General features: G+C 42.6%; 1 protein-coding gene across 4 annotated transcripts in view; it reads left to right on the top strand.

Moving 5' to 3' along the window:
- Positions 1-11,807, top strand: part of LOC309478147 (uncharacterized protein) — a 206,570-nt gene extending 194,763 nt beyond the window's left edge. For 3 of the 4 annotated variants that reach the window (XM_082141711.1, XM_082141714.1, XM_082141713.1), the window contains 2 exons: positions 4,512-4,628; positions 4,826-11,807. In XM_082141711.1, the coding sequence (XP_081997837.1) occupies positions 4,512-4,628; positions 4,826-5,700 (992 nt within the window). In that variant the 3' untranslated portion in view covers positions 5,701-11,807. The remainder of the gene's footprint in view (positions 1-4,511; positions 4,629-4,825) is intronic. The other variant, XM_082141715.1, reaches the window with a different exon arrangement.
- Positions 11,808-13,630: the final 1,823 nt, after the last annotated feature.

Genomic DNA, 13,630 nt, shown 5'->3' with positions numbered 1-13,630 from the left:
TCCTTCAACTGTGTGTGACAATTGTGAGTGTACACAAATAAAACTTGTCGGTTTCAAATGATGTATTGGCCTACTTGTGATGTAAGACCAAAAATGACTGAGTATTTTAAGTTAAATGCAAGTGATCGTGCCTTTATACTTCAGCTTCCACGCTCTGCACAAACACTTGGATGACTACTAGCGCACATTTATCTAGGTTAATGTTAGAGCGAGCAGCTATTTAAAGTTGCTGGCTTGCTACTACTTGCATGTTTCAAATGATAAGCCATATTTAAGGTTGATGGGTGATAGGCAAACGTTTGGATTTCATGCACGACATAATGTAATTCCCACAAGGACCAGCCGGTAACGTGACCTCATGACTTCGCCACAAGTTTTTTTTCTTTGACTAACCGACTAACAAAATTTTTGGTCGCCTAAGCCTCTTCTGGTCAACTAACGATTAGTCGACTATTTGGTGGCGGCCCTAATTTATTCTGAGAAGGTAATTTGCTAAAATTAGTAGTGAAGTTTGAATCTGGTGACACTTTGACACTTTTCTCAACTGCTGTAAAATGGTTTATAATAATATGATTAAACTTTACTGACCTTCAAACACTTGTTTTGTTGCATTACGTTTTTTTTTTTTGTGAACTGTGGCGATTATACATTTTTTCAGTTTTTTGCCCAATATCTAGTCCGGCTTCATCTTTTGCAAGGTAATTATTGCAAAATGGTTTTTTTTGCAGTAGGTGATGCCATCAGCTCATTAACTAAAATAAGTAGGCCTAATCATAAAACAGCCCTACTGTGTTGTATTATGCTGTAAATTAGTGCTGTCAAATAGATTAATCGCATCTAATGTAGTTTACCTGTTGGGTGTGATGATTAATATCCACTGACAACCTCTGTAGTCCCACTTCTTAACAACCGCTTTTTATAGACAAGTAAAAGCTTTAATACAATGACAAGCAGGTATTATTGAAGTATTTTATAGCATAGAATAAAATGAGAAAATATCTTAAGCTTGTGTTCACTACAGACCTTATTTCTAAAAAAAACAATCGTATTTGGGATCCTCTGTATCTGCAGAACTCTGTTCTTATTCATTTTTCAAATGTAATTATTCAAATCCACAGAAGCACCACGTGAAGACAGACACAAACCATTAGGCGTAATGCACCTCACAGAGGTTTTTTTTTACATTTATTCATTTAGCTCAGTGGTTTTCAAACTGTGGGTCGCGACCCACTTGTGGGTCACACAGTGAGAAAAGGTGGGTCGCACAAAGGCACTTGGCTGCAGCTAAATTTACATTACGATGAGTGAAACAAAACCAGTCCGATTAATGACCAAACGACTATGAGTTTTAGCGCCCGCCAAAGTGTTATTTGATCGCTGAGTAATGTAGATGAACTGCTGTGCTTGTGACAGAGTCACAGTGCATGTTTAACTGAAAGAACGAGCAGAGAGAGTACTCGGTCGCGCGCGCGCTCTCTCTCTCTCTCTCTCTCTCTCTTCGGAGCCAGGCCTCCAAACTAAGCGCTGTCCTGCTCTCTCTCCCTCGCACATATTAATCAAAATAAATCGACACGGTGGTAAAAGGTCGGAAGACCAAAGTTTCATGTGGAGCATTCGGAGATTTTTTTTTTTCTTCCTCAATTACCGCTGGGTGTGATTTGTGCTAAATAAGTTTCCTTATCTTCTCTGAAAAGCGTCCCAGACATTCAGCTGACATAAAACAACACTTTAATTAAACGAAAAAAAACTATCCAGTGATGAAATGTTTTCTGTGTTGACACAAATCTTGGATGTACATGTCCTAACTGCTGAGATAATCACACAACGCGCATGACACGTCCAATTCGCGAACTAATTACTCCTTTGAACGATTCATTTTAATGAATGGACAACTGATCTTTCCAACAGTGAACTCAGGAGTCGTTTGAATCAGTAACACTTTACAATAAAGTTCTATTTATTACATAAATTACATAAAAAGTACAGTTTGCTTACTCTTAAGCTTTAAAATAAATAAAACCCCTTGTTTGTTTTTTTTAAACGCATATGACTACATTTTTCCACACAGTGCTATCAAGAATCGATAAGAGAATCGTTAAAGAATCGGATCGATAATCAGAATCGTCAGTGGCATTATTATTATTGATAAAATCGTATCATTTCCCATCCCTATGTGAAGACGGTCAAATTAAAATCAAACATTAAAGGCAGGGTAGGTAAAAAATGTATAAAAAAACTTTCTTCCAAATTTGTTTAGACTTTATATATATATCAATGCATAATTAAAATCTAAGTACTCTGAAAAAGAAAGTATAAAAATCGAGTGTCTGTAGACCTCTCATGACTGTTTTAAAGACAGCTCATTATTTCCATTCACTCCACCCCCTCCCATCTGGGCTCCTTCCAAAGCCACGCCCCCAAAACACATGAACGCGCGACTCCGACAGCTGAGCTGAAGACGCATTGTTTACCTGAGACGAGTGGAGAGGAGCGCAGTGCATGCAGTGACATCATGTCAGAATCACATGTAATAAAAAAAATGAACTTTATCATTATGAATATAAACAAATAAGATGTATTTTAGTACTCACTATCAAGCTAGCATATTGATATTGGTAAAGTTTAAATTATGCACAATTCAACACTATAGCTATCATCTTGAGCTAGACCAATAGATTATACTACGATAGATTATAGATTATCTCTACTACAGCTCGCTAAGTAATGTTATGTTAGCTAGCCTATATTACGCAGCTACGTGTGCTAATGACACATGCTTCATGAAAAAATAAACAAAAAAATATGTATGATCAAAATACAAAAAGAAAGATTTACCTGTCCAGCAGAAATAAAGCCATCGAGGAGTCACTTTTCAGCCCCTTGAGGTCCCTCAGTTCTCGCCATCGCTGGAAAGCCACGCCGATATTAACTCGCGTTTTATTTCTTTGTTTATCCAAAGACTTTTTGTTCAATGCCTTTTCTTGTACTGTTACTGTCTTCCTTTTTTTGCCTGGTTTGCCTTCACTAACTGCATAGGCCGGTACTGTGAATTTTGCTTGCTCTTTCTCTGCCATTGTTTTGGTATTCCTAGGTGCCTCTTGAATTCCTCAAATCAAACGGGACGCGCAAGTGGGCAGGTTCTGTGTGGCAAATGGGTGGTTGCCATGGTTGCGAGAGAGTGACAGCCGCCTAAGCCAATCCTATGTTTCGTCCCGAATGGAAATAATGAGCTGTGTTTAATACAGATTAAACGGTCTAGAGTCACTCAATTTTTATACTCTTTTTATCAGAGTTCTTACATTTTAATTATGCATTGATATATATATAAAGTTTAAACAAATTTGGAAGAAAGTTTTTAATAAATGTTTTACTGCCTTTAAAGAACATAGGCTACATGTTTTTTAAAGTTTTTTTTTTAAGAGTTAAAAGTTTAAAATATTTTGCTAACATGAAGGCTTGTCACTGTCAGTCTTTTTACATCAGTGCAAGACTAGGGAATGCAGATTAAGACCATCAGCATGCATTGATTAATCCCATGGCATGTAGCAAAAAAAAAAAAGAAAAAAAAGTGCAACCAAATCATGCTGGTGCGACCAACTGAGAAAGTTGGTAGCACCAGTGCAAGTGGGTCTTGAGATTGATTATACTTGTCTAGGTGGGTCCTAGCACGAAAAAGTTTGGGAACCCCTGCTGACGCTTTTATCCAAAGCGACTTACAATTGCTATATATGTCAGCAACTAGGGGTTAAGTGCAACTAGGGGTTAAGTGTCTTGCTCAGGGACACATTGGTGTCTCACAGTGGATTCGAACCCGGGTCTCTCACACCAAAGGCATGTGTCTTATCCATTGCGCCACCACCATCCTTTTTATTTTATGAAAAACAATATGCAAGTTATATTGTAAAGAACTTTCCCCAGAACCCCTAAAATGATGAGAACATGTTAAATAAGGTGCAAAATGCTAGTGAAATGTTTTCATTCTGAACTACACGTTCAGATCAACCAGCTGTAGATCCTCCATGATGGAAAAGTGCAGAGTTTAGCACAATCTGCCCCAAATTTCTAGTAAACTTGAAGACTTTGATTAACTTGTTCTGGTGTGTTTAATGTGGGTTGGAATGGATCTACACTGACCAGTGCTGAGTTTCCCAAAACCTTCATGAGCCTTAGATGATTTTAGAGAACATGGCCATCTGTGGACTTTAAGATCAGCTAAGCTTATGATGGTTTTTATTCTATGACATACTATAACTCAATATATACAGTAGTATCTCAAAAATCAGCCAGGTGAGTTGGAGTTTGAAGTTAAAACTTAAAAGTTAAAATCATGAATAGTTTTTAAATGACTACTTGAGCGAACATTTGCACCTGAATAATTGAGAGTGATTGTAAGTGTGATGATCATCTGCTAAATGAACAACACTGAGCACAATTCACTCCTTCAGTCAGTGAAGCTCCCACAGCCGTTCATGAGAGTTTAAATGCTGAGGAATATTCCCATCTTCCCACAGGAGAAGAAGCAAGCAGGAGGAATTACTCCAGGAGAAACTACGGACATACTATTGTAAAGATGGAGATTAAGGAAGAACCCTGCAGAATAAAAGATGAAGATACTGAGGAACAAATAGGTTGGTGTTTTCCTTCAATCTCTTTAATGACTGATGAGGAACATTAAGATGAAAACTGACATATAACTTTACATCCAAAACTAGATACTAGTAGACTCAGAAGTAAACTAGATTTTTGCTAAATTAAGAATTAACTTTTTTTTTTCTTTGTTTCTCATTTGTCCTTTTTTAAATTGAATTTAATATGTTGATTTCAGACCTGATGGAAGTGAATGAAGGCAAACACCATTATTTCACAAATGAAGATGAAAAATTGACATATAAAAATGAAGACAATCAACATCTGTTTCCAAAGCCTCATCATTTCAAAACTGAAGATGGAAATGCAGTCGTTTCAAAGACTGAAGAGAATTTCACACAAAAACAAGCTGGAAAATCTGGAGTCAAAGGATCTTTAACCTGCTCTGAGTGTGGAAAGAATTTCATTCAGAAAGGAAATCTTAACAGACACATGAGAATTCACATTGGAGAAAAAACGTTCAGCTGCTCTGAGTGTGGAAAGAGTTTCATCCAGAAAGGAAATCTTAACAGACACATGATTAGTCACACTGGAGAAAAAACGTTCAGCTGCTCTGAGTGTGGAAAGAGTTTCAGACGTAAAGGAAACCTAAATGATCACATGAGAATTCACACTGGAGAAAAACCATTCACATGCTCTCAGTGTGGAAAGAGTTTCACTCTGAAAAGCACTCTCAGCTACCATCTGCTCTCTCACTCTGGAGTGAGATCATTCAGCTGTGATCAGTGTGAGAAAACATTTGTTTCTTCATCAAACTTAAAAACACACCTTAAAGTTCATTCTGCTGTGAAGCCTCACTTTTGTTCTTTTTGTCGAAAGAGTTTTTCACAACTGAACTCTTTAAAAGTGCACGAGAGGATTCATACTGGTGTAAGACCTTATGTGTGCTTTGACTGTGGGAAGACCTTCACTACACCCTGCAATTTAAAAACACACCAGAGAGTTCATACTGGAGGGAAACGATACAAGTGCTCACACTGTGGAAAGAGATTCGCTTGGTCATCTAGTCTACGAATTCATGAAAAAAAGCATTGGCAGAAGTTTTCTAAGTGAGCAAATTTCACTTTCACATCCATGATTTACAAATGTTCTACTTATAAATAATTTGACATTCAAATAGTTTCAATAAAGTGATTTAATCTAGGGCTGCCGTTGTTTTAAGATTTTTCTAGTCGACTATATGTTTTTCATTTTGGTGATTTATAGACTAATCGCATGGGTATATTAATAAGCCAAATCATGAGCCTAGTAATTGCCAATACATAGCCTAATCAGCGCTCAAGTGCACACATAAAGCTTGCCACAGCGCACTGGCAAAAGTAATGATTATGAAAGGCATGAAAAAACAGCAAGAAGACTGTCTGAGAATTTTAATAATTGATTGATAATTGATTATTGGCGATGCTGATTCGTCATCTCAGCAGAATAGTGAATTCCAACAGAATTCCATTTTAATCGGTTAATTTAAAAATAGACATTTCAAGCTTTCGATATATATGCATTTCTCATGTCTGCAAGGAAAGTTCACACTGAGTTTCGGTTTATTTTGTGACGCACTCAAGTTCACAGAGACAGAGACAGCAGAAAGAGCATCCTGATTGTTTTCTTTATTTTATAAAAGCACAACGTTTAGTTCTCTTACGAGAGTACTCTTGTGTTGCGTAAGCTAGCTTACGCTATGGGAAAATCCCTTTTCTCGAGAATACTGAAGCCAAAAAATTATCCTTAATTTTTGCATTAATTTAAAACGCATTGCTGCACAAGCAGACCTAGGCGAGGCAGCTCGCGCGCCTATTGGTTGCCCTGCAGCAAGTGCTGCAACCTATCGAGGGACTGCTCGTGACTTAAGCACCAATGAGGGCGCGGGCGCCCGTGCACGTCACGTCCCGCCAGAATGGGCATGGCTATGTCTATATAAGCTGAGTCCAGATAGGTTGTTCTTTGATTTTCCATCTCTTCAGCGAAGTGTACACATCACATCGCTGCTCTCTGGAAGAAGCCTGCGCCGTCGACGAGCTTTCCAGCGGGATGAGCCATCTGCTTCGCAGACCAGAAGCCGGCCATCTTCTCGCCGCTTCAGCCGCCATTCCTGCTGCGCTATCCGGCGCCTATATCCTTTCTTACTATTGTATTGCATTGAGTGTGTTCGCCCTGTGACACACGTCTTCCTAAAAGAGCTGAGGCGTTGTTGCAAATCCCTCGTTTTTCCAATTGCGGCTCTTGCCGAGCCACCCTCAGCGACGGGGACCGCCACATCCTGTGCGTTTCCTGCCTGGGACGGAACCATGCGGACCACTCGCTTTCCAAGGGCGGCTGCCCGGAATGCGAGGACATGGCTATGTCGACCCTGCGGGCTTGACTAGCCTCCTTCGACGTGGACCCCGGCCCTCTGCTTCTCTCGTCTGGGCCGCACCGTAAAAAGCGCCGTTCACAGAGAACGCCGGAAATCATCCCTGTGAGCGATAGCATGCCGGCTAACTCCCCGTGTGCATCGCTCTCTGAGTCCCCCACCTCGATCACGGCCGGCCAGCGCCCTACCGCCCCCACCGTGCATCACCAGTCTGACAGGGACAACACGGAAGAGGACAGCTGCTCTCTTCTCGCTTCGGAGAGTGAAGGATGGTCGGGCTCCAATCCGGACCCCGCCCCTTCCCTGCAAGAGTCGAGCGGTGTGCGGGCTAGCTTCGACGCTGAACTTCTCCGCCTCCTCACCAAGGCCGTGGAGGACCTCGGCCTCGATTGGTCTCTTCCCGAGGAACCCCCGCCCAGCAGGCTTGATGGCTGTTTTCTGCCTGGGCGACGCTCGACGCCTCACACGAGGCCCGCTCCCTTCCCCTGAGAATTTCACGGACCTCAGAAGCGCTACGGACCTAGCTCTACGAGCCACCAAGTCCGCTGCACAGGCCATTGGGAGAAATATGGTGTCTCTCACCGTCACCGAGAGACACTTGTGGTTAACCTTGTCCGACATGAAAGAGTCCGACAGAGCCACTTTCCTTGATGCGCCTGTGTCTCCATCCGGTCTCTTCGGCCCGGCAGTCAAAGGCTTCGCGGAGCAGTATTCAGAATTGCAGAAAACGTCACAAGCCATGCGACATTTCATTCCAAGACGATGTAGTTCCGCGACAGGTCGCTCAAAAAAGCAGCCGCCTAACCGGAACACAGCGCCACCGCTGCCTCTGCCGCCAGCTTCACAGCGCCGTCAGCCGAGAGAGTCTCAGCAGCGCTCGCGCTCTTCAAACCGCCACAGGCCGCCTCCCCCCCGGGGACCCAGGCCTAAGATAGCGCTGAAACCTGAGCCCTCAAAGTCTTCCTGACCACACTGAGAAGACGAAGATGGTCGAGTCCCGCCGCGGCCGGACCGCCATCAAAGACAGCACGTTTCGCTCTCTCAGTTCCCTCAACAGAGCCAATGAGCCCGTTACACAACCCGCTCGCCTGTACCCAAAGGCCGTTTTCACGGCCACCCAGATAAATCTCAAAAAGAGCATTATATCTGTCTGTCTGGCTCACGCCGAAAGTGTTATAAATGTTGGAAATGTGCCCACTTCCGAGTGCTCACCCCTACACACAAGCACGGCCCATTCAGTGTTACACACTCATTCACGGCCCACATCAATAAAACCGGCTCATGCTACGTGTGTTTCAAATGTAGGAAATGTGCCCACTGTACAGTGCTCACCCCTACTCACAAACACTGGTCGCTCTGTGACACACACTCACTCAGAGCCCCCATCAATAAACACAAAATGTGTTCTGTGTGTAGAGAGTGCGCGCGCTTCTCTGAGCCCACGCCCACTAGCAAACACTGCATGCTATGCGCCACACACACAGTGACCAGAGCCCAGATACCATTCTCCCTCTGACTTTAAGTATGAAAGCATGGGAAATGATCCCGGGCGTGTCAGAATGGGTGCTGAACACTATAAAGCGAGGCTATTCGATGCAGTTCGCTCGCAGACCCCCACGCTTTCGAGCCAGGGTAGAAACTACGGTGAAAGACGAAGTAGCACATCTACTTCGTGCCGAGATAGCGAAACTGCTGAAAAAAAGGGCTATAAAAACCGTCCCTCTGATGCAAAGCCAGTCGGGCTTCTACAGCGGGTATTTCCTCGTCCCCAAAAAGGATGGTGGTCTCAGACCCATCCTAGATCTCAGGCGTTTGAACAAAGCCCTCATGAGCGTTTACAAAACCTATGCATGGCCAGATCTCATCATCCGCTTCCTGAGAGGAGCTAGGAGATTAAACCCTCCCCGGCCCCCTCTGGTTCCGGTCTGGGACCTCTCCACGTTCCTAGACGCTATGAAGGGTGACCCCTTCGAACCTCTACAGTCCGTGGATCTGCGGTATCTCTCGTTTAAGACCGCTTTCCTCGTGGCTCTCGCCTCAGTCAAGCGAGTGGGTGACCAGCACGCGCTCTCTGTGAGCGCTACGTGCATTGAGTTTAGGCCTAACGACTGAGTCATTCTCAAACCAAGACACGGTTATGTCCCCAAAGTGCTTTCCACTCCGTTCAGAGCACAAGTCATTTCACTGTCAGCTCTTTCAGGATCTGATAGTGAGGGCAATGTGAACCTTTTCTGCCCGGTCAGGGCGCTAAGAATATATGTTGAACGGTCTGCTGCTTTCAGGCAGTCAGAACAGCTCTTTGTTTCTTTTGGCCGCACTAGAGGGCTAGCCACGTCGAAACAGAGCCTCTCCAGGTGGAAAGTTGACGCTATCGCTCTGGCTTATAAGTCTAAGGGCCTTCGCTGTCCTCTGGGCATCAGAGCCCATTCCACCAGAGGCATGGCATGGCCTCTTCATGGGCCTGGTCCAGTGGAGTTTCACTCCAGGATATTTGTATGGCGGCAGGCTGGGCCTCTCCGTCTACATTTATGAGGTTTTACAACCTGGAAGTTCCTGCCTTACAGGCTAAGCTGTTGTCAGTCTAAACGTAATATCCACTGCTCTGCTCGATTCAGCGCCGCGCAGACTGTATATTATATGCGTGCTGCCAGCACGGGACTAAAACCGACAGATCAGGCTGACTTAGGTCCTTCCTGACTGTAATTCTATACTTACATCTGTCCCGTCTGCTCAGATGTCCCACCTGACTGACAAAGAGATATTAAATCATTGTATCATGCAGTTCAGGCTGACTGATGTCGATCCTGATTGTTATACAGTGCTAAGCACCCATTCCATTATCTCAGGGATGGTTATGTTATATTCTTTGGCCCACGTTCCGTTGGCCTAGATGTTACCCACTATTATGTGTACCCCGGGCACATGCCCTTGGGAATATATGTGTGGACGACACTAGCACGCACAGCGTTTTACATTGGGTTCCCGTAGCGTAAGCTAGCTTACGCAACAAGAGAGTACTCTCGTAAGAGAACGCTCTCGGTTACTAACGTAACCTCGGTTCTCTCTAGATGAGGGAACGAGTGTTGCGTAACCCTGCCGTGCTTGTGCTACGTTCTGGTTTCGCTTCAGTATGAAAAACCAAAGAACAACCTATCTGGACTCAGCTTATATAGACATAGCCACGCCCATTCTGGCGGGACGTGACGTGCACGGGCGCCCGCACCCTCATTGGTGCTTATGTCACGAGCAGTCCCTCGATAGGTTGCAGCAGTTGCTGCAGGACAACCAATAGGCCCGCGAGCTGCCTCGCCTAGGTCTGCTTGTGCAGCAATGCGTTTTAAATTAATGCAAAAATTAAGGATAATTTTTTGGCTTCGGTATTCTCGAGAAAAGGGATTTTCCCGTAGCGTAAGATAGCTTACGAAACACTCGTTCCCTCATCTAGAGAGAACCGAGGTTACGTTAGTAACCGAGAGCGTTATTTTTGTCACAGACACTCATTCTCAGTTTGTTTTCACGATTTTCCTGTTTCCCTTTGTTCTATTTTCCCGCCACTCGTTTTTCTCCTTGGTTACCATTATGAGTTCTGTGTTATCGCTGTGTTTATTATCATCTCATTTGTGTGTGTTTTATAAGTTTTACCCTCACAGTCACTCTTTGTCTGGTCCCCTTTTATGTTAGAGGTTGTGTTTTGTTTGCCTGCCTTTTTGGACTGCCTTCGAAGTGGATTATTAAAAACTTTTGATACTTGATCATCATCTTCTTGTTCTTCCTTCAACTGTGTGTGACAATATCGAGTGTACACAAATAAAACTTGTCAGTTTCGAATAACGTATTGGGCTATTTGTGATGTACGACCAAAAAGGACTGAGTATAAAAAATAAATAAAAAAATTCAATTAACCGACTAATAACATTTTTGTTCGCCTAAGCCAACTTCTAGTCAACTAACGATTGGTCGACTATTTGGGGGCAGCCCTAATTTATTCTGAGAAGGTCATTTGATCAAATTAGTTGTGAAGTTTGAATCTGGTGATATTTTGATTAGGCATTGCCCTTCTCTTTTCACAACTGCTGTAACATGGTTTATAATAATATGAATAAACTTTACTGACCTTCAAACACTTGTTTTGTTGCATAAATATATATTTTTTTTTTCAGGGGAACTGTGGCGATATAAATTTGTTACGTTTTTTGCCCAATATCTAGTCCGGGTTCATCTTTTGCAAGGTAATTATTGCAAAATGTTTTTTGTTTAAATGTTTTGCAGTAGGTGATGCCATCAGCTCATTAACTAAAATAAATAGGCCTACTCATAAAACAGCCCAACTGTGTTGTAGGCTGTAAATTAGTGCTGTCAAATAGATTAATCGCAATTAATCGCATCTAATGTAGTTTACCTGTTGGGTGCGATGTTTAATATCCACTGACAACCTCTGTAGTCCCACTTATAATAATATAATAATAATTTGTTACATTTATATAGCGCTTTTCAGGGTCCTCAAAGCGCTTCACATATGGAAGGGGGAATCTCCTCAACCACCACCAATGTGCAGCATCCACTTGGATGATGCGACGGCAGCCATATTGCGCCAGAAAGCCCACCACACACCAGCTTACTGGTGGAGAGGAGACAGTGATGAAGCCAATCAGTATATGGGGATGATTAGGAGGCCATGATGGACAGGGGCCAATGGGCAAATTTGGCCAGGATATCGGGGTTACACCCCTACTCTTTTTCGAAGGACATCCTGGGATTTTTAATGACCACAGAGAGTTAGGACCTCGGCTTAACGTCTCATCCGAAGGACGGTGCTCTTTGACAGTATAGTGTCCCCATCACTAGAATGGGGCGCCACACAGACCACAGGGTGAGCACCCCCTACTGGCCTCACTAACACCTCTTCCAGCAGCAAGCTGGTTTTTCTCAGGAGGTCTCCCATCCAGGTACTGACCAGGCTCAGCTCTGCTTAGCTTCAGTGGGCAACCAGTCCTGGGCTACAGGGTGATATGGCTGCTGGCCACTTCTTAACAACCACTTTTTTATAGACAAGTAAAAGCTTTAATAAATTGATAAGCAAGTATTATTGAAGTATTTTATAGCATAGAATAAAATAAGAAAATATCTTGAGCTTGTGTTCACCACAGACCTTATTTCTAAAAACCAATCGTATTTGGGATCCTCTGTATCTGCAGAACTCTGTTCTTATTCAAATGTAATTATACAAATCCTCAGAAGCACAAAGTGAAGACAGACACAAACCATTAGGCGTAATGAACCTCACAGAGGTTTTTTATTTTATAAAAAATATTAAAAAGTTATATTGTAAAGAACTTTCCCCAGAACCCCTAAAATGATGCAAAATGATGAGAACATGTTAAATAAGGTGCAAAATGCTAGTGAAATGTTTTAATACTGAACTACACATTCAGTTCAACCAGCTGTAGATCCTACATGACGGAAAAGCAAAAGGACAGAGACATTGACAGATATGTCAGTCTAGATAAAATACCACATTTCAGTAAACTGACAACCTTCATACTGTACAGTGTTTTACATGGATTTACTGTAAGATACGCTGCTGCCATTGGTTTAAAGCAAGCACTCAAGGCTTTAGCGTTCTCTTGCACTACAGGACTCTGTCCAGCAGATGGAGACACACTGTGACGTCACGGACTGCAGAATGAGAGCTGAAGAACTCAAAAAAAGCTGGATGGACAGTAGTGATCTAAAGGGAAAAAAGACAGCAATAAATATAACAATACACTATAACAAGATCAAAACGTTTTTCAATACAAACTTTATGTTTGCTTGAGAAAGCCAGGCCAGACAATGAATTTAGAAGTTTTAAAGGCTAGGGTGTTGCTATGCATTTGCTGGGGTGTTCAGGATGGTTGCTAGGGTGTTGCTATATGAAGTTGCTAGTGTGTTCTAGCTGGTTGCTATGGTGTTGTAGGTGGTGCTATGTAGTTGCTATGGTATGATAAGTGGTTGCTAGGGTGTTTATTTTTAGCTTAATTTCGGTCACCGATGGAGTTTGGCTTCCTTGCCACTCTTGCTTGTGGCTTGCTTAGTTGGAGACACATAATGTTCAGCAATATTATTGATCTGACTGCACTGACACTGTTGGATTAGAACTGAACTGAGCTTAACAATGACATCACTGTTTTCTACAAAGCTGCTTTATGGCTGAATTGAAGTTATTTCATAATTGATTAACTCAGGCAATGAACTGACCTTAGCTGATCAATGACACTATTGTCTATTTAAAGCTGCTTTACAGCAGAATTTAGTTCCGATTGCATCATTTAATCATTAATTTCCTGTTTATCCCAATCAAGCTGCTTTGAAACAATCTGTATTTTATAAAGCAATATAAAAATAAAGGTGACTTGACTTTTGCTGAGATATATTATGGGTGGTTGCTAGGACGTTGCTATGCAGTTTCTAGGGTGTTGCTAAGGCGTTATGAGTTGTTGCTAGGGTGTTGCTATGCGTTTGCTGGTTGCTATGGTGTTCTGGGTGGTTGCTAGGGTGTTGCTATGCGGTTGTTAGGTTATTCCTAATGGTTAAAAGCCAAAAACACATTTCGCTCAGATTTCATCAGTTGTCTCTCTTTCTCTGTAGATGATC

Source organism: Leuciscus leuciscus, assembly GCF_965113295.1.
Source record: "Leuciscus leuciscus genome assembly, chromosome: 16".
Classification (NCBI taxonomy): domain Eukaryota; kingdom Metazoa; phylum Chordata; class Actinopteri; order Cypriniformes; family Leuciscidae; genus Leuciscus; species Leuciscus leuciscus.
The sequence above is the reverse complement of the archived record's forward strand: the minus strand, read 5'-3'. Positions and strand labels throughout refer to the sequence as shown.